Below are 19,411 nucleotides of genomic sequence, written 5' to 3' on the forward strand. Positions count from 1 at the left end.
TTAGCTTAGCTGTTTTCTGGCAATTCTAGCAGCTTGGCAGTAACTAAAAACACTAATCAAGTTCACAACCCGCTCACACCTCACAGAGCAAGAAATGGTTTTAAACAGTGAGCTGTAACAAGTGTTTTTCACACACTATCCAATTATCATCACTAACAGAATCATAAACAAACTTAGTGGACGCTGGTCCTTTTCTTCCTTTAATCTCCCCTTTACCCTTTACTTTCTAATTATTTTTTGCTAATCCAACAAAGACGTTGCCTTCCGGCCATCACATTCACTGGTTCAGTGTAAAAGCAGATAAACAAATCCGCATTAAAAAAACTAAAATCGCCATATGTTACACATGATGCCGAGCTTTGGTTGCAGCATTATATATCGAGGGCCCACCTGTCACCGTGTGATATTACTATTTTGTGGCCTGGATTTTCGGGCCCCACGTGTGCGTGCATATTGCCATTTGTGGGCTCCTGCATCCGAAAGCCTCCAAAGGCACGCATGATGAACATGGTTGTGGTTTTATGTCCATGGATCATGCTAGAAGAATATAAGAATGCACGTGCCTCCTGTCTCCCTTTGGCATCATCAAAATTTTCTGTATTCTTTAAATGGATTTTCTATAGACTTTCAAAAGGTTTTTCCTACAAAGCTATGACAAAATCAAGTGCTCGTAATTATAAATAGTATAAGTACAAATTTTGAGGGTAATATAATAGGAGCTGCTTCTTCCTTCACTTCTAAGCATGCAGTTTTGAGTCGAAACTGATCAACATGGAGCACTGACACGCAATGTATACCTGAATTTTATATGTATGTACGTACTGCTGTTCGCATGGGAAGATTTCATTTTTGCAGTTCTGATGACAAATCTACCCAAATCGGAGATTAGATATGTAAGGACGCATGAGCAATCTTCAATCCAAATGATAAGGAGGACGAGCATAAATATGTTTCTGTCCCAAACTAGTGGTTATTAGTGCCTCTCGGGATCATGTTAATCAGTTGCAGCATATGGTGATGTCCCCCGGTCCCGACCATTTTATGCAGGTAATAGAGGTCATGATGCACGAGATTAGCATCTAATATCACTCTCAAACAGTACAATATTCAGAGATTGGAAGGAGGCCAAAAGCAGTTTGATGACCAATATTTATTCTACCAACTTGCGTGATCGTAGTATCTAAAGTTAAGATAGCAGAGAATTGGTCGTAAATTCAGGCAAACAGCAGAGAACTAATAGTACCAAATGGACACTAGCTAGTTTTAGTTGCTATTATCTGCTTGATTGCATGCGTGGCAAAAGATGAACCAAGAAAGAATTGGCCATACTGCATGATCCAACGGGAGAGATCGATGTAGCTTGGAGGAGCATCGAGGATCATTCCACTTGGTCTCACTCGTGCATGCATCGGTCGCTGTCGTCAGTAACAACCTCCACGTCTGCACTCCACTCATCTGTTCAGCTAGCTAGCCGACCAACCTTGACCTCCGCGGCTGTGGTCAATTCAGCACGAGGAACTCACACCCCATATTCCTTTCTCTTTATCTTTTTGTGTTCGTCGGATCTCGCTTGGATGTGGGTGGGCTAGTAATTTAATTTAAAAGTTGCAGTGGAATGTTCTGGTTGGTCAGGTCTAAAGCTTTCTACCTTCAAACAGACATTGAACTGGTTGGTCAGTGAAGCTGGAACTGTCAATGAATTGTTTAGGCCAACAATAAAGCCGAACCCACGGGTGGGTTAGCTGGAACTGTCAATTGAACTTTTTCTTTTCTTAATATAATGACATGTAAGTACTTCTGTACGTTCGAGAAAAAAATAAATTGTTTAGCTCAGGGGCGAATCCACCATCGGAGCACCGGGCTCAAGCCCCACTACTTGAAAGTCTTCTTCAATTTTTAAGTATAGAAGAGGAAGAAAAAGAGAAAAAAAAACAGAAAAAAAAGAAGAACAAACCCCCTACTCTCCAGCACACTTGAAAGTCCCCTTTAATTTTGGTATAGAAAAGGAAGAAGAACAAAAACAGGAAGAAGGGTAAGAACAAGCGCTTTACTCTCCAGCGTACTTGGGATCCCTTTTAAATTTTAGTATAAAAGAAGAAGAAGGAGAAAAGCAGAAAGAAGAGAGGAATCACCCCTACCTAACGGTCTTGAATCCATCCCTGTTTTAGCTACCATGTTGTCTCCAGATGATGCGTGAAGAGTTATCAAGCGGCCTAACAAGTCAACGGAGTCAAACTGGACTCGACTCGTGATGGGCAACCAACCAAGCGGCCTAAAAAGGCAGTGCTGAGTGCTGACGCACCTCGTTCTATCCAGATCCTTCTTTCGGCTGCTACTCTATAAATAAAGCTAACTAGCTAATGGCTGAGGAATAGTTAGTCTTTGTTGAACGCCCTTTAACGAAGCAACAAGATGACTGCGACCGTGAAGATGAACTGGTAAATAATTTGTTCAGTCACATGGATCGATCCTGCAAACGAGCTCGTGGCTCACCGATAAAATGCAAGAGCGTGTCTTTATCGGTACAGGGTTTAAACTCCGGATTTGCACCTCCGTTAAAAGTTCTCCAAAGAAAACCCCAAGACAAGAGAATCCGGTGTAAAAAAATATGGATGGATCTAATCGCGTATTTGTTCACTTCACTAGAGATCCAGGAAATCAGAGAGGAGTTCTACATTCTACATACGATTTGCTTCCTCGATCTCCATGGTTGGTCACATAATTTTTAAATTCTACTTTTGAAACGGAAAGGTCACATCATTAGTAGTATGCTGCCAATTACCAAGGATTAGAAGGATAATTAACAAGGAAATCTTACTAGCATGAAATTAAAAGCACGTGGGATTAGAAGAGGTGGTGTACTGTATGGGCCCATGTTCCAGCGTTTTATCACCACCAAGGCTACTCCTAGCGATGGGCAGCATTCTGTTGATCATGCTATGCTGTTCGAGCACAACGAATCGATAAATCTCCGTGGCCTCGTACAGTTTTGAGTGCGTCTGCCGCCTGTCCAGCAACTGCCTTCATCCACGCCTTGATGGCGGCACTCGAGACCTTCCGTTCGGTGCCTGCTGCTCAGCTTCACGACTTTTAATTTATCTCCGCTTTGATTTGGTTCATCGGACCATGTTTGGCTGAGGTCCATCCATGATGTTTAAATAAATCATTTTGCTTCTATTTTAATTTAGAAATAGAGACTTAAATCACTTTATTTTAACCTACAAATACAAAATCTGACATGAAACTAAAAGCTAAGCTCTATCAAGATCCAACTATTTTTGCCCGCCAAAACACAGCTGACATGGCAACGGCCAGCAGCTGGCCTAGAAGAACGGCTTTGACGCTCTGGACGACAGCTTCACTTCGGCTCCATGCAGACTAACAATTTCCAATTACCCGCAGCATCGACACCACAGAATTAAGACAATTTCACCTTTAAAACTCGCTGTATGTACCACTGGCAAAATTGTTACAACATTTTTAAACAGCGCGGAATAAGCTGCAGCAATCACAGGGAAAATTACAATGGCACATGTACACCCACCGGGCACCTAATCATGAAAACGCCCACACAAAACTGACTTCTGTCTTTCATAAAGTTTGCAATAAATATTTCAGCAAGTGGAACTGCACGGTTTACAGGTTGAAACCTTGCGGCCCAAATCTCCTGCATACCCCCCTTGGATCACCTCTCCTATTATGCTTCAGGACTCAGCTCCTTGACTGCGACTCTGATTGTATCCTCTGCCGAACTTGTTGGACCAGTAGTTTCAAGTAATCCTAAGAAACATTTATTGCAAAATATTAGGTCTAACCACCTAGCGTCAGAAAAAAAAGGTGTAAAACTAATAAATTTAATAAACTTGATATGTTGTACTGGGCTTCAACATAAGATTCGTAGAGAACATACATTGGTAAGCTCTGGATCACTGACAAGCTCTTCGAGCATGCCCTGAATGCTGTCATCTTCACCGTAAGCCTGAGCAGCAGTTCCAAGGACAGCGCTGAAGATATTCTCTGGGGATTCATGTTGTTCAATGCGTTGACAAGCTTGTTGAAGATCAATCTGATCATGGAATAAAAACCATGAGATACTGGACACAGAATATCAAGGTTTCCACATCAACAACAGTAGAACATATTCAATGGGGCTGACTAAATTTACAAATAATTTGAATTGACAGTGCCAAAATGAACAAATAATTAAATAAGTCTGCCCTAATCTATTACATATATTAAAGGGCCAAGATTTGGAGCGATTCTATGGGTAAGTTATTGTAGCTTCTGTTCATGTGGGTCCCACGTGTACATACATATATACAAATATGTATATGTATATGTACATGTATATGTATATATGTTATGTATATAAATGTATATGTATACGTATACATATACTTATGTATACATATAAGTATGTCTATGTACACATAAATTTTTTTGCGAAATTCCAGAAATTAGCGAAAGTAATAATAGTTATATTGATAAATCGGCTGAAATAATCTAAAATGCATAGGAAAATATCTAAAACTCAAAAAAAAATGAAATAAATTTAGTATGTTCGTATTACTGTCGTCTACGTGTTAATATTATGTGCATGCATGAAAGTATCACTGTTTTCCCCATAATTAAATAAATGTGTTAAATATTGATAAATTCATAAATAAATATTGAGATGCCCAAAATTGATGAACCCAATATTTTTAATCTTCTTATGCTCTGTGCAACAAAAAACAGGCACGGCGTAGGCGCGCCAATCCGCCTAATATTACATTAACCCTTCTCAGCTCTTTACATCGGTGTCATATATGAAAAACAATACTGACCAAACAGTTCATTGATACAAGATTGCTCCGCAAACCAACCATAAAGCACAGGTGACATGCATAACTGAGCAGAACAAATGCAAATACAAACAATTCTTTACTCAACAGAATGGCTTACCTGAGAGCTTCTGCCATCTAAATCATTTCCTTCTCCACTGTCGTCGCACTGTGCCTGTGATCTAGATTCTCCACTATTTGCACCAACAGGACGAGGACCTGCTCCACCAAGAACTTGGGATACAATGGGCATCATTTGCTGCATCATTCTAGACAAATCCATGCCACCTTGCCCCCTCCCTGAACCAAACATGGACCCAAGGTCTTGCTCATCCACATTCTGCACGATATTGCTTATAGTATCTATAATAGCAGGGTTCTGTAATCCTTCCATCACGCTCCTCAAATCAGCTCTTGAACCCCCTGTTTGTGTTGCTACATTTGACAATAGGTTGCCAAAAACTGGGTTGTTGAGCATACCAGATATCATGCTGCCCATATCAGGTTGTCCTTCACCACCCTGTCTTCTCGGAGGCACTCCAGTAGGCTGTGGCATAGAGGATGGAGGGGCAGAGTCGGTAGTGTTCCTTCTGCTTGCATTAGTATTTTGTGAAGCAAAACCTTGCAGAAACTGCTGGGCCACCAAAACAGCATCTTGATTTTGGCTAACAGAAGAGGAATCCCTGCCAGGATCAGTTGTGCTCCCAGATGGCTTTGATGTTCTGCTCGGTCTCTGAAAGTGTTGTTACAAGAAGCAATTACATTACAGCCAACCACAACAAACTCCAAACCTATGACTTGAATATATAATTGACATCAAAATGCAGACAGACTAATACTAGAATCCCAACAGGCTAAAGCATTTAAACTCAATTAGTTAATACCTTCGGAATCAGACCTCCACCAAGACCTAACGGTTCAGACCTGCCACTTGCAGAAGACTGTGAACCCACTCCATCCGAGGATTTGTTCTGCAGTACAGAATTTTCTGCTGATATGCTCGAAGGAATATCACGGGTACAGGTGGCTGTGGGGTCTCCAGATATGTTGGTTGTTGCTAATTCCTCACAAGACAATCTAACATTATCTCCATGGGTATCTTCCGTTTGTAGATGCTTTTGAATACTGTTGACACTGGGAACATTTACAGTATTGCTGTCTTGAGATGTCAAATTGGAACCACGAGTACCTGATAACAGCAATTAAAACAACAGGAACGGTGAATATCAATGAAGTTATAGAGAAGAAAACTCATTGTAGTAAGTTAGTAAAAAGACCTGGTTCAGTCACATGAGATTGCACATTTAATGAAGTTTGTCCATGATTTGAACCTGAGGGCTCATTTTGCAGCTGTGTAGCTGCTGATGTTGAAGAACTTAGCACGCCAGCTCTGCTGTCTGTGGTTGGATGAGACCCCTGGTCTGATGTGTTTTGTGCAGAAGACGAAACCTGGACTGGTGCATTTGCGGCCAATGCATTGGCTACATGTGCAGTCACATGTGCCACTATAGAAGGAATACCAGCAACACCACCTACAGAAGCTTCTGGAACAGCAGATGTTGAATTTGGTTGAGATTCATTGCCCACTGCAGTCTGAGAACCTTGAGAAGAGGTTGATTGATTAAGCACTGCAACTTGACTCCTCACTTGAACAGGCAGGAAAACACTTAGGACATGGTTTGGAGCCTCGACCGAGGACCGTGCTGGAATAGCTGCAACAACTGTTCTGGTTGGCAATCCAGGTGTTGCAGCCGAGTTACCTGATGGGTTACCTCCTTGAGTTCTTACTGCATGGTCCCCGTTGACAGGCCCCTCAGAAGTAGTGGCCATACCAACAGATGAACCAGTTGCTGCAGAGACACCTAAGTGAGGGAATGAGAAAAGAGATAATAGTTAGGGGGAGGCGGGGAGCCCGCTAGACCCAAATGTGAAAAGCATTCATTACGAAGTCAGATGTAGATAACACCGAAATATTTGCCAGGTGTGAATAAACTCTGCGGGATATTCTAGAAGATATTTGAGAACACAGTATTGATCTAGCAAGTACATTGAAGACACTCATGAATTACATCTGAAAGGTACCACAACTAACACTAATGTGAACTTCCATATTATTAAGTATACATAGTAATACATACTGTTGTCCATCATATCGGTCATCAAAGATGTACAAGGTAGATCCATTTCATGATATTAGGATACCAATTATGAGATATTTAATATCAAGCATCCTCAAACAAATTGTATACTATAATAAAGAAAATAGATTAAATTTCAAAAATCTGCAGCTATTTTGAGATATGTTGCAGAAAACTACAACTTTTGGTGCCCATTTCAAAAACCTATAACTATTTTAACACATATTGCAAAAAACTACAAATTTCTTACCGTGGGCCCACCTGTCATCCTCTATGGCATGTAATAGGAGGATTAACCGTGAGCCCACCTGTCATCCTCAAACAAATTGTGTAGTATATCAATTATGAGATATTTTTTAAATGAGCACTAGAAGTTTGAGAAAATCAAGCATCCTCAAGAAAATACAAAAGTTCAGTTTAAAGGGTATTATAATTTATAATAGGCCATAAACGGGCAACTTGATTTTCTCACTATAAACAGAACTTAAGCCTGTCTAACAATTCAATACAGAGACAATTTGACCAGAGGAGCTCAAGTTTGTGGCAGCTTCCTCCTCAGCTCAAGACCCTAACAAGAGCGGAGCAATAGTTGAAATGTGACCTTACCACTAGTAGGGACATTGATATTTCGAGAAGGATCTCCAAAACCAGATGACCGAGAAGGATTAACAATACCAAAAGCACCAGAAACTCCACCCAAAGCTGGTATGTTGGAAACTCCAAAAGGAGGAGTATTTTGAAAAGATGGCTACACAAAGAGAGAAAATGTGTTGCTGTGATTAGAGTGCTCTAACCATCAAAACCAACATGAAAAAAGTGTAATAATTTATCACCTGAACCATAATTGGATTTGGTCCAGTGGAATTTATATAAACAGCAGGTCCAGCATTTACAAAAGCCTCAGACTGCAAAAATGGCAACCTTTCAAAATCGTCAGAACATGCAAAAAGTTAGTTACATAACATGACAGAACACATATGCATACAGGAGACGTCCCCGTGCGAAGCATCATCATTGTCCGACCAAGCTCGAAAAGCATAGCACCCAAATGCTGCATTGCAATTCCCAACTGAACCGATTCACTCTGGATCCCACGACGAACAGATGCATCCCCAATGCCACCATCGCTGCGAATGCGTTGTGCAATGTGCTGAAACAGAACATTAGATATGTGGTCACAAATATTTCCAAGAAAAAGATTGCATCTATCAATTCAGGAATTCATCAAATATTTTCTTGAAGATGTCCAAAGAAAAGTTTGCATCTATCAGTTCAGAAGTTCATCAGGTATCTTTCACAATATGTAACAACATAAACCAAGTTGCATCCCGCCACATGTCACAGTATGATCAGTTTCCAAACAAACCAAACCATTAAGTATGAGACACCAAAAAATTGTCAACAGTCAAAGGATCAATCCATTAAACATAGTTGTCATGGAGCTCCAGCCAGGCGTAGCATCTCTTGGAAGCCAATACATCTAGGCGGCTATTGCGTAATTTAGATTAGCCTAATCAGCACATAGAGCAGAGAGAAAGAAACGAGAAGAGAAAGATCTTGAAACTGGTTTTTCTTTCGCGCTTCCCCTAGCGCAGGCAGTAGTTTGTTGGGCCTCTACCAACTCAAGCCCAACATTTAAGTGGCATCCCTCCTCCAAAGCTCCAATGCCTCCTATGCTCTGCCTACTTCCAGTTTATTTAGATTCCCATAGCATTGTCCGGAAAGAAGACAACCCATAAAAATGTGTTTAACTCTAAACAACAATCAGAACATAACATTAACCAAGGAGGCCATATTAGATGAACAAGATATCACCGTCGAAGACTTAGAGGTAAATCATTTGTGGATAGATTAACATTGTAAAGCAAAGGTACAGAACACAACTACAGAAGAAAAGTGACATACAGAAAGGGCAGAAGCTGCACTGCCACCAAGAAGTTGTTGGGCTCTTTCAATAACTTGAGCCAAAACCTCAGGACTTGGAAATCTTGGGTTTAGATAAGCATCATCTGCCACTGGTCGTTGCTGGCTTTCTGAATCCCTGGATGGTGGAGTACCTTCGTTTATAGCATAAAATGAATGTCACAATCTTTGATGGCAAGCAATAAATTAACCAACTGTAAGAAAATTATGATACCATTATTCTGTAATACTTGATCCATGCGCTCCATATACTCCGAAAGAGTCATCAGAGAATCCGGAATAACCTGTCACCATTGGTTATAAAATCGTAACAACGTTACACAAACTGAAAAATAGGACAAACAAGAAAAGATAGCACATCTACCATGTTGCGAGGAATAGCTCCTGTTGGTTGAAGTTGAGTTACATGGATTTGATGGTTCAGAACCGAAAATCCTGGTTGTGCTGGGTTCACTGGCTGAGTTCCTCCATGGACATTATTGGCCCCTTCTGGTGCAGTAGCCAAAGGAACCTGATTAAGCAGCCATAAAATAATTAACATCTATGATGTCTCGGGTACCCTCACTAAATATTAAGAGCTGCCTCGTTACCGAAAATGCAGTGTTGGTGACACCACCAGACATAGCAACACCTAAGGTACCAAGAATATCCCGAACACTCTGCAAATAGTAGAAGGATTAGATAATACCATTTAAGTATTTGACAAATCGATCAATTGGCGTCTATTTGGACAAACAGACAGAACGCTGTAACAAAGCATATACCCTAGCCATGTCATCTATCATACCATCAGAATATAAAGCCTCTATAATTTCTTAGAAGAGAAATAATAATAAAAAGGGAATTAAAAATACAATCAAAATGTAGCCATAACCAAGAGATAGCAAATCAGTCGACTTAAATACGGACACATACAACAATGAAGGAAGCATACCCTGGAAATATCGTCCAATAACCCTCCATTTCCAGCAACATTTACTGCACAAAGAACAAAAATGTAAGTTTTTATCAGGCCCTAAGCACTGACAGGGATCTGTTGGATTCAGCACCAACCAATAAGGTAAGGATCCAAAGGTAGCTGTTGAATTCAGTGACAACCAATTACCATCTAAAACTAATAAAGGCACAGAAAATGCTCCAGGACCAGTAAAGATGTCACTATATCAATAATGTTGTTCCTTTTTCTTATTATTTTGAGGTGATTGTGCGCCCGGTGGCACTGTTACTCAAGTTGATCGGTAGAGCATCCATATGTACTCACAAAAGAACCAACGCCAACACAGAAAACAAGTTCAATAGTGGCACTCATAGTTTGCGTGCTGAAGAAAAAAAACATAAACCAGAGGATTGTGCATGCCCATCTTGATGGCATCTCCAGGATGTATATGTAAAAGAACTTTAATTAGCCTGCAGAATTTGCTACCCATCATAACTAGCAATATTTTTGCAGCCATTTCAGGGCTAGAAATATCATACCCAAGCTTAAAAAGATTGTTTGATTTCCCAACGTTAGCTATGCAGAGTAAGGCATCAATTAGGCGACACATCATGGCAGCACATCCAAATACTTGGTGCTTCAGGATTGATGACCTAGTTTTCAAAGCAACCACAGGACCGACTTACCATTAGCATGGGTGTTTCCTTCAGAAGTCCCAGAAGAATGCTGGGCTTCAGCTGCACGCCGAGCGACCAGATGCAATGTATATCCATCTTCCAAATCTTGAGGTTGTCAAGGATACAGATGATAGAATATTGATTGAGAGCAACAAACACATCCAAAAATGAAGACGTAACGAAGTAATAGTCTAATAGAAACATACAACCAGGGAAAGAAAGATGTTTATATATATGATAAATTTCAGTCAAAATTAATAAGATGGTACATGCCTTTACAAATGACAAATCCAACCACCACACGATGAAAACCAATAGTCTGCACAACCTCCACACAGCCCATGCAATTTGTGTTGGGTTGCATATAAAATCAACTGAGAATGCACTTAAACTGGCATTAAACAATCTCTTAACCACCCCACAAGCAAATATCCTGCTTCTGTCAGTCAGCAAATCACCCTTACAGCTCACAAAAATAAATTATGTTACCAAACCACCATGATACATAACTAAGCAATTAGAGAAAAAAAAAAAGGAAACAGGCAGTTAGTGCAACTCATCAGAACAAGATGCACAGACACAAAGGATACGGTATTCTGATAGGAGGTGATCATCCTTTAAGACTCTTCCTCTAAAAATCAACCGCTGCTGATCCAGAGGAACCCCAGTTGCATCGACTATTTTCTCTTTTAGAACCGAAACAGACACCTAAAGATGCGACAATTAGTTCTTCCCGAAACATGGCACATAGAAACATTTGGTCTCCAGATTCTAACTACATGAATTACAAATCAACATCAAGTGGAGCATTTTATAGAGTTCATATCACTTCACAATAGCTCGACAGTTAACAGGCAGACAGATACAAAACGAAATGTCAAAGTAAGAGAATTCTTACATTCTTCTTCACTCGAAGTTTGTGGACTTGCGAATCCAGGGTCTTGATGTTGATCTCGATGGTAGACTCTGGATCCTCAGCAGGTTTCACGGTTGAACTGCTGGCCCCATGAGAAGCGTCATCAGCCATCCTACACAACAGGAAATGATGGATAAATAGATCAGACGCCACAAGAAACACAAAATACTCAAATGCTTTGGTATTCTATGGAAAAGCACATACTTTTCCGTAGGCTTCTAGTTCCTTCCTGCTCAGACTTATGGAACCACCTGCTCCCTGCTACGTGACCTCCTCGAGCCCCAGCTAAATCGATCTAAGGCGCTGACAAAGAACAACCTGATCGAATCATGAATGGATGGATTAGACTAGATTATCAGGGTACCACGCGGTACACAAACCCAAACCTAACTCAATGGGGATGAAGCGAGATTTGATTCGACAGTTCACAGGCACAGCGAAGAAACGGTCCCCGAAAACAACAAGGATTCCTAGTCTCCTACATGATACAACCAGCGGCGGATCTACAAGGAGGGAAGAGTTCGCCTGGGGCAATTGGGCCAACTGGCCTGCGTAGGAACAGAGCAGGAAGAACAGATGAGGAACAGAGCTGACATTCGGGCGAGTGGGCGGCGCGGGTGCTCGCGGCAGGCAGCAGCGCATCCGCTTAGGAGGTATAAAAATGCTCACATCGACCAAGAATTTCTGTCTGCGTCCGCCCCTGCCTACAACAACCCGTCCGAGCAAGCTAGGCTACTCACCGGCGAGAAAAGAAATCGATCCGAGCGCGGACGGGAGACGGATCTCCGCTGCACGAGAGAAGACTTGGGCGCAGAGATTGGGTTGCGACTTGGGAGGGAGAGGAGTCAGCGAGAAGGAAGGTCTTAGAGGGGGAGGAGCGTGTGTGGGCGGTTCTGGAAACTTCCACCCCGACGGCTGATTTGGGTTTTTGGTTGGCGAAAATTGATTATATGTTTTTAAAGTCGATTAATTTTTTATAATAGTAGTTTGTATATCTGAAATTAATTATGTGTCCAAAGATAATTAATTTTGAATATATAATTAAAAATTGATTAACTTTAAACAGATAATCAAATTTTCCTTAGGAAGGGAAGGATGATGAGTCAACTACGGAGCATGGCCTGAGTTGCTTGATCCGATTCGGTTAAGGATAAAGTTTCTCTTTTTCATCTTATTTTTCTTTGTATTTTGTTGTATCTTACATGCGTTGTATTTTTTTCGACGAGAATTATGTTTTTAATCTCGACAAGATTTATTTTTTTAATCCGACTCGTATTGTCTAAGTCTTTTTTTATAGCAATTTGTATTGCCAACCATGACGCCAATTGTATAATCCCTACTACTTAAAAAAATATGTATTGATTCTCACGCCATGACAGGACGTCCTGCCCTTGCCCTGTCTCGCTCCTCTCCCACACGCTCGACCGGTGGGGCTTGCACGCCTAGTGCCCGCTCTCTTGTCCCATTCCGTACCCCCACCTGGCCGCCTTCCATCCAACTCTTCTATTGCTCTCCCTAATTCCGTTCCATCCCACTGGTCTTCCTCCCATCCGCTAACCACCCCTCCACCCTCTTCCACTCTCCACCAGTCAAGAACGTCAACGTCCAGTCGCAACGATCTGCGCACTGCCGCGTTCCTCCTCCACCTCACTGTCTAGGCGTGGCCTCCACGCTCGTGAAGACGTTCTCCTCTCTCTTGCCCAATGAAGGCGCCAAAGAGGTACTACCACGCGAAGCCCTCCTCAGATCCGAATCGAGCGAATCAAAGTAGACGATCACGAGATCAAGTGAACCGCATCCGCTCTCCCCTCAATAGTTCTCATGTGCCTCCAATCCCCACTCAACTATCCCCAATCTCATTCTTGTCTCGCCGCCCCTCCTGCCCTCGCCGAGCATGAATCGCCAAGATCGGCGACTTCTCACTGCAGCCAACTTGTTGAGATCACAACTTGTATTGTCAATAGGAAAGGGAAGGTAAAGGAGTTTGGAGAATCAAATCAAGAGAATCAATCCATTGCACTCCCTAAGCGAATAGAAGGTGGTCGATCCGATCGAGTTCTTGTTGACCTCTTCTCGATCCACTCTTATTGAAACCCTAGCCTTAGAACCAAGGATCGAATATGAGTTTTCTATTCGGGAAGCGAAAGATGCCCGCCGGTAAGATTCATCGATCCAATCCGGAATTTCTAGCTCAGTTGCTCCAGATTCGGTTCAATTTCTCGGTCTCAAGATGCAATAGCTTGTTCCCTGAAGGATTTGCTTGAGATGTCAAGATACCACACTGAGAAAGTTGGGATTTGTCTTGATTTTTTGTGTTGGTTGAAATTCCAATGAGGATACCTTAGCATGTAATCCAATCATCTGGACTTACGCCACACTCTTAGTATGTTGCAGTTGCACTAGCAGCAACTGGATATTAGCTTTGGACGTGTCAAGCCATCCGCTTCTTTCAGCTCGTGAATAGAATCAGCGTGGCATTTACTCATAGAATATAGTCGAGTGAGAATATGTCATTTGCAGATTATTCATCAAGATAGAAATATGCTTCCAGTACAACTTGCACATGCCTTTATATTACATTTCTCATTGTGAAACGAACTTGTTGGAAAGTTTTACGTATCAGTGACTTTATGGATTATGGTTTTTTTCTCTTTAATGGTTGTCTCTTTCATAACTCTGGAGAGAGAACAAGAGAATATTGGATCGGTCCACAGGAAAATTGAGCCAGAGAGGCAATGATTGCAAGCCCAAGAGAAAAAGATCATTATTGAGATCAAGAAAACAGCTGAAGAATGCCAGATGGTATGAACTCAAAATTATATTCTGATTCCATTCTTCGCTTGACATATGGCAATGAGGTCGGAGGAAAAAAAATAGAGGAAGGATGTCAATATCAGGTTTAATGATTTAAATATTATAATGTAATTTGCATTTTTACCATGGAGCTGTACACGTTTATGTTAAATTCATTCACTTTATTCCACTGGACATACTAATTTTTCAGCTGTTGCAATATTCTTAACTTGAAATTGGTCAGCATTCCATTTGTATGATCTAATAATCTATTCTTAAACAACAAATAGCTGATGTTGAATACTCGCCAAGTTCATCTGGGCATCACATTTATGCTAAAAGTTAGCATAAGTCTTGCAACGCTTTTTTTTTGTTTTTTTGCCAACCCCACATTGAAACATCTATTTCTGATGAACCCGAATACGGTGGGCACACTATTGAGAGGTACTATGTTGTTACATCAATCATTTTCTTTGCATGCAGGTTAGTCCCTCCTTTCTCTTTACACTTTCGCTTGATTCAAGAAGTCTCTCCTTTCTCTTTCGACTTCTGATTGATTCATTAAGTGTTTTGTTTGTTGAGCAAATTGAAATTTTAGCTGTTTAACTGTGTAGAAATGCATAGACAATTTCGTTAGAGCAGTTTAGTCCATTGCTAAGGTTGCTTTAGAAAATTGTATAGGATGGTGATTCATTCTTCATTTTGAAGCCAGATCTAGTTCTGCTCTACACCATATTAGACCTTAGAACGAGTTGTCTCCTATACATAAAATTCTTCTCTTATTTTATTTTATTGCAGAGCTCTACAAAGGTAGAGTCTAATTATATGTTAAATTGTTGTCCGAGCAAAACTATTTCAGTTAACATGTGATAAAGTTGTGAAGTAATATGGGGATGTAGAAACATTGCTTAATGTATAGTTGAAACAATGAGACAATATTATATTAGTATAATATTTTGGGTTTCCATTGCAACGCACGGGCGCCCACTAATAAGTAACAAAAGAAACAATCATGTTGCATGTGCGATTTCGATTAGGAGACAAGATAACATAGATTAACTCATAGAGAATGAAAATACTAGTAGGACCATGATTTCGATGTGCAGGAAAATTTGTAAGGCAACCATGGTCCATGCGACGGCAAGGGTTAGGGAAATGAATGCGTGGGTGAAGAAGAGATGGTTCTAATATCAAAACAATGAAACATTAAAGATAACATGCATAATGGTTATGTAACAATATCCAATATATTTGCAATCATTTTCATTTAGCATTGAAAATTCAAAAAGATGTGCACCTAAAATTGATATGTTTTCCACAAATGATGTGTTTTTAATAATGTTTTTAGTCTACCTAGATGCTAAAATATTTTTCAAGAACACAAATTAAAAAAATAGCTATAGCTATTATCGATGCATCAGGTGGTCAAAGAAAATGGTTAGGTAAAGAAAATTACGGTGGGTAAATATGACTTTTTGGTGTGTGGTGGTGGCCCTAAATATAGTTAACTAGGATACGGAGGTTGGAGAATGTTTGAACTTACTCTACGCACTATTTCTGCATCCCCTGAACAAACCCTCCTACATTATGGTTGATCAAGCTTGATCAATTGACTCTCCAAAGCAAGAACATAATTATGACAATACATTCAAAAAGTTCATCTATCCTATGTTCTAGAGGGCCTTTTTTTGTCTTTAACTTTAGATGAGTTTTCAGGGCGTGCATCATGACCGTAACAGTTCATAGAGGATGAAGAACTTTCCTAACGATAGACAGAGTATTTTGATATTCTAAAACTTTGTTTCAGTATAACTTAAATATCAGTTTGCTCTTTTAATATTTTACCCATTTCAATTTAATTTAAATGAATCAACATCAATTGCAATTGACACTGTTTTTGGCACCTATTATAACTTTTCGGGTTGATCCAACAGCTGGCGAGCTTCTAGGTCATAATTTAGAAGAAATACATAAACTAGAGAAACGAAACTAGAATGGCAAAGCAAGCAATTACCTTCTCTTTATCAAAATTTTAACTTCATAGCTGCATCTAGTTTCTATTGAACAAATTAACAACGATTATTGAACAATCGTAGTAACTAAGCACAACACAGTAAATCAGTAATGCCTCTATGGGCTTGATCATCCTCCTGTGGCACATTTACAAAGCAGTATTTCCCTAAATCATTTTCCGGTGTTAAGGGTGTACACTTTCCCCTCAAAAAGTAATAATAGAAACTAGGCCATGTTTCTACCATGTAAATGAAGGCAAAACATAAGAGGGATACGATCCATGCTTGCTACAGAGTGTATTGACAGCATCATCCCCAGCAGTTTCTCCAAATTCACTGAGTTGAAGTTCAGCCGCATGAATCCCTCCAGCGATGAACACAGATGCGACTCCTGATGCATTTGCCCCTTTGATGTCGTGGTGTAGTGAATCACCCACCATGATACATTCATGAGCATCAACACCTGTTAGGGACATCGCTGACGTATAGATCACCTGAGAAAGCATGGCATATTAGTAAGTATCAAGAGGCTCTCACCACCTAAACAAAAACTAAAATTCAGCAGGGAAAATACTATAAAAGGTTACAATCACAAGTGCATAAACTAGTGGTTCATCATATTCTTCGACTGCCATTTCAACTATGTATCATGTTGAGATAGTTGAATTGTTCTTTAATCCAAATTAAGTAGATATGGCCCGATTAGTTGATTACCTTATCGGGCTTTCCCATCCATTTCACTTCACCACCAAGACTCTCGTATTTAGCTGCAAGAGTGCCTGAAACAGAAAAAAAAAATGACATTTTTTCTGTTAATAACAGAAAATTTACCAGTGAAAGACTTAATAGCTTTACATACTGAGCAAATGCTTTCCATCATGCTCCCATTAAATTAAACAATATCTAAATCTGTAGCTTAGACAAGGAGATCCATTTTGAGTTAAGCAACACTAAAATTTGGAAAATGCCATGATCATACCAGGCATGACACGCAGATCTCGAGCTTCAACAGTGACATAATCCGGATTAGCTACCACCATTGGAAGTCGCTTTTCTAGGCCAAGCATTAGAACCTGCTCGAGCTCCTCAAGACTTTTGGGAAGAAGATCACCAGAAGGTAAACCAAGGGGCTTCAGTACCATGGGTTAATATAAACTCTGCATCATCTACATTGTTCACAACTTGCGAACCAAGACCCTAGGAGGAGAAAAGGAAATATTGATTAGATCAAATCCATTGCAATGCTAAAGGAGAAGTGGCAGGACAACAAACCTCCAGAGAAATTGCTCCTCGATTGCCCCATGTGAGATGGATACACTTTCTTCCAAGAGCTGCAAACCATGGGTCATTTCTCCTATATTCATGAAATTAAATAAAAAAGGGGATCAATAAACAGTCTATCTTCCGGTAAAAAATAGAAAGTTTCTCTTAGATTTCTGAGGAAGTCACATCAAGCAGAGCAGTTTGTCTTAGATTTCTGAGTAAGTCACATCAAGCAACCACATAATGTTACAAGATCTAGTCTCGAATTAATCACAAGAAAAAGAAACCCCTCTACTTGGTAGTATGTGATCATAAGCATTGCTTGCTCTCTGCAGTGTAATATATATAGTACATTTCTAAAGGAGACAGTGATGAACAACTAAAATTTCTGTCGGCAGATGATACCGCCCACACTCCACAGGAAGCTTACTTCTGAAGGTGTTGATGTGTGAGCTCCCCGCTGGTGATGGTCGCGACTCGCGAGGAAGCAAGATGTGTCAAATCCAAGGCTCTTTAACTTCTCCATGGTTACAGACGACCTCCTAGAGGAATTGCTGATTATGACCATCTTCGCCCCGTTCCCGGCAAGCTTCTCCACTGCGACAAACACAATCCACTTAACTAGCACACTGAAACACAAAGGGGAAAATGCAAACTGAAAACTAAAAGTTACACTGCACATTCTCTGTGCCAACTTACATGCCAAAATGGCGCCGGGGTACGGCTTCTTCCCGTCGTGCAGAACGCCGAACTGGTCCAGGAACCACGCCTGCCGGACAGATTTTGCAGTAAACAAATGAATATCTAGCAGTATCAAATGGCACCAGTGCGCATGTTCAATCAGTTTAATTTCTACACACGGCAACAGGATGCAATGCACAGCGGAGCCGATTCCTCCCCCCGGTTGCAATAGGAATTTCTCAACCGTACTCGGGGTCCGGTGATCCGAATCGGCGTCCCGCCTCCCCCGCATGATCACCCGGGGGGGGGGGGGGGTCCCAAGCGCCACCGCTTCTACAGTGACGAGACCACGAGTCCACGAGCAGCAAGAGGGGTGGGTGTAATTGTGAGCCAAAGCTGGTAACTTAGTGCCTGGGGGGAGTGGGGAGCTTGCCTTGAAGCGGCCGGAGTCGGCGATGGCTCGGATCCCGGCCAGCCTCTCGAACACCGGTGCCGATGCCGCAGAAGCCATCCAGAACTTGCACGGGCCGGGGCACAGGGGGCAGAGGCAGGGAGGGGAGCGAAGGCGAGGAGGAAGCCGAATGCAGGGATGAGACGGACCAACCATCGTCCAGGCAGCGGCAGTGGCTGGGCCGAGCAGCGGTCATCGAACGGCTGATACGCCGTGCGGCTGGTCAGTCGGGCACTCGGCAGGGGCGCACGGCCACCGGCGCGGACACCAACGGCGGCCAAACCATGCGCACGAACTAGGACTGGCAATGGGGCACCAACGGGCACTCGGGTCGAGTTGGTGAGCAAAACCATGTCCGATCTAAAATCTACCAACCATAATCTGATCTGAGTCTATATTACCAAATAGGTTAAAAATGAAACATAAACCTGTCGAGCGCTCGGTGGGTTCGTTTGAACAAGAGCACCACATTACAGGTCAGCAACTCATCACATCCATCTTCCTCTTCTCTGCCTCCATCTCTTGTTCTCTGTCTGACTACCTCGCGATCGAGCTTCGTGTGCACCGGTGCCTCCACCGTCAAATGACCCTCATCCCCACGTGGCCGCCGTCCAGCCGCACTGTCGCAGCTTGCACCCGTCACCCTGCCCACTGGCCGCAGATCACCCCGCTCGTCCAGCCACTACCAGAGCTCGTGTCGTCACTGCCCTCTTGGGCGTCGCACTGGTGCGACGTCGGTGGGGCAGATCTGGGCCGATCGCTGCGTCGACGGGGCATCGACAGCCAGGCGTTGGCGG

General features: G+C 41.7%; 1 protein-coding gene and 1 pseudogene across 4 annotated transcripts; both read right to left on the minus strand.

Moving 5' to 3' along the window:
• Window positions 1-3,418: 3,418 nt before the first annotated feature.
• On the minus strand, window positions 3,419-12,335 carry LOC133894791 (ubiquitin-like domain-containing protein CIP73). Of its 4 annotated transcripts, none has more exons than XM_062334959.1 (18): window positions 12,155-12,335; window positions 11,619-11,732; window positions 11,397-11,526; window positions 11,089-11,206; window positions 10,508-10,603; window positions 9,819-9,862; window positions 9,475-9,543; window positions 9,249-9,395; window positions 9,099-9,168; window positions 8,867-9,018; window positions 7,947-8,111; window positions 7,795-7,866; window positions 7,568-7,709; window positions 6,155-6,685; window positions 5,708-6,012; window positions 4,945-5,556; window positions 3,911-4,066; window positions 3,419-3,780 (listed from the first exon to the last, which is right to left on the minus strand). In XM_062334959.1, exons 3-18 carry the CDS (start codon window positions 11,523-11,525, stop codon window positions 3,712-3,714), a joined length of 2,877 nt encoding a protein of 958 aa, XP_062190943.1. In that variant the 5' UTR covers window position 11,526; window positions 11,619-11,732; window positions 12,155-12,335; the 3' UTR covers window positions 3,419-3,711. The 4 variants fall into 4 exon arrangements, with proteins under 4 accessions (XP_062190943.1, XP_062190941.1, XP_062190942.1 ...); XM_062334957.1 differs by having other exon boundaries at window positions 6,101-6,685; window positions 12,155-12,334; XM_062334958.1 differs by lacking the exon at window positions 11,619-11,732 and having other exon boundaries at window positions 6,101-6,685; window positions 12,155-12,334.
• A 3,950-nt stretch (window positions 12,336-16,285) lies between these two features.
• Window positions 16,286-19,019, minus strand: LOC133895677 (uncharacterized; annotated as a pseudogene).
• Window positions 19,020-19,411: the final 392 nt, after the last annotated feature.

The sequence above is a fragment of the Phragmites australis genome, chromosome 16 (assembly GCF_958298935.1).
Source record: "Phragmites australis chromosome 16, lpPhrAust1.1, whole genome shotgun sequence".
Classification (NCBI taxonomy): domain Eukaryota; kingdom Viridiplantae; phylum Streptophyta; class Magnoliopsida; order Poales; family Poaceae; genus Phragmites; species Phragmites australis.

Bases quoted from the DNA above. Each gene is read 5' to 3' on its own strand.
- LOC133894791 (XM_062334958.1), bottom strand. From the start codon at position 11,525: ATGGCTGATGACGCTTCTCATGGGGCCAGCAGTTCAACCGTGAAACCT. The intron at 11,207-11,396 runs GTAAGAATTCTC...TCGCATCTTTAG, and splicing joins AACTTCGAGTGAAGAAGAAT to GTGTCTGTTTCGGTTCTAAA. The intron at 9,396-9,474 runs GTAACGAGGCAG...CTGCTTAATCAG, and splicing joins TCACCAACACTGCATTTTCG to GTTCCTTTGGCTACTGCACC.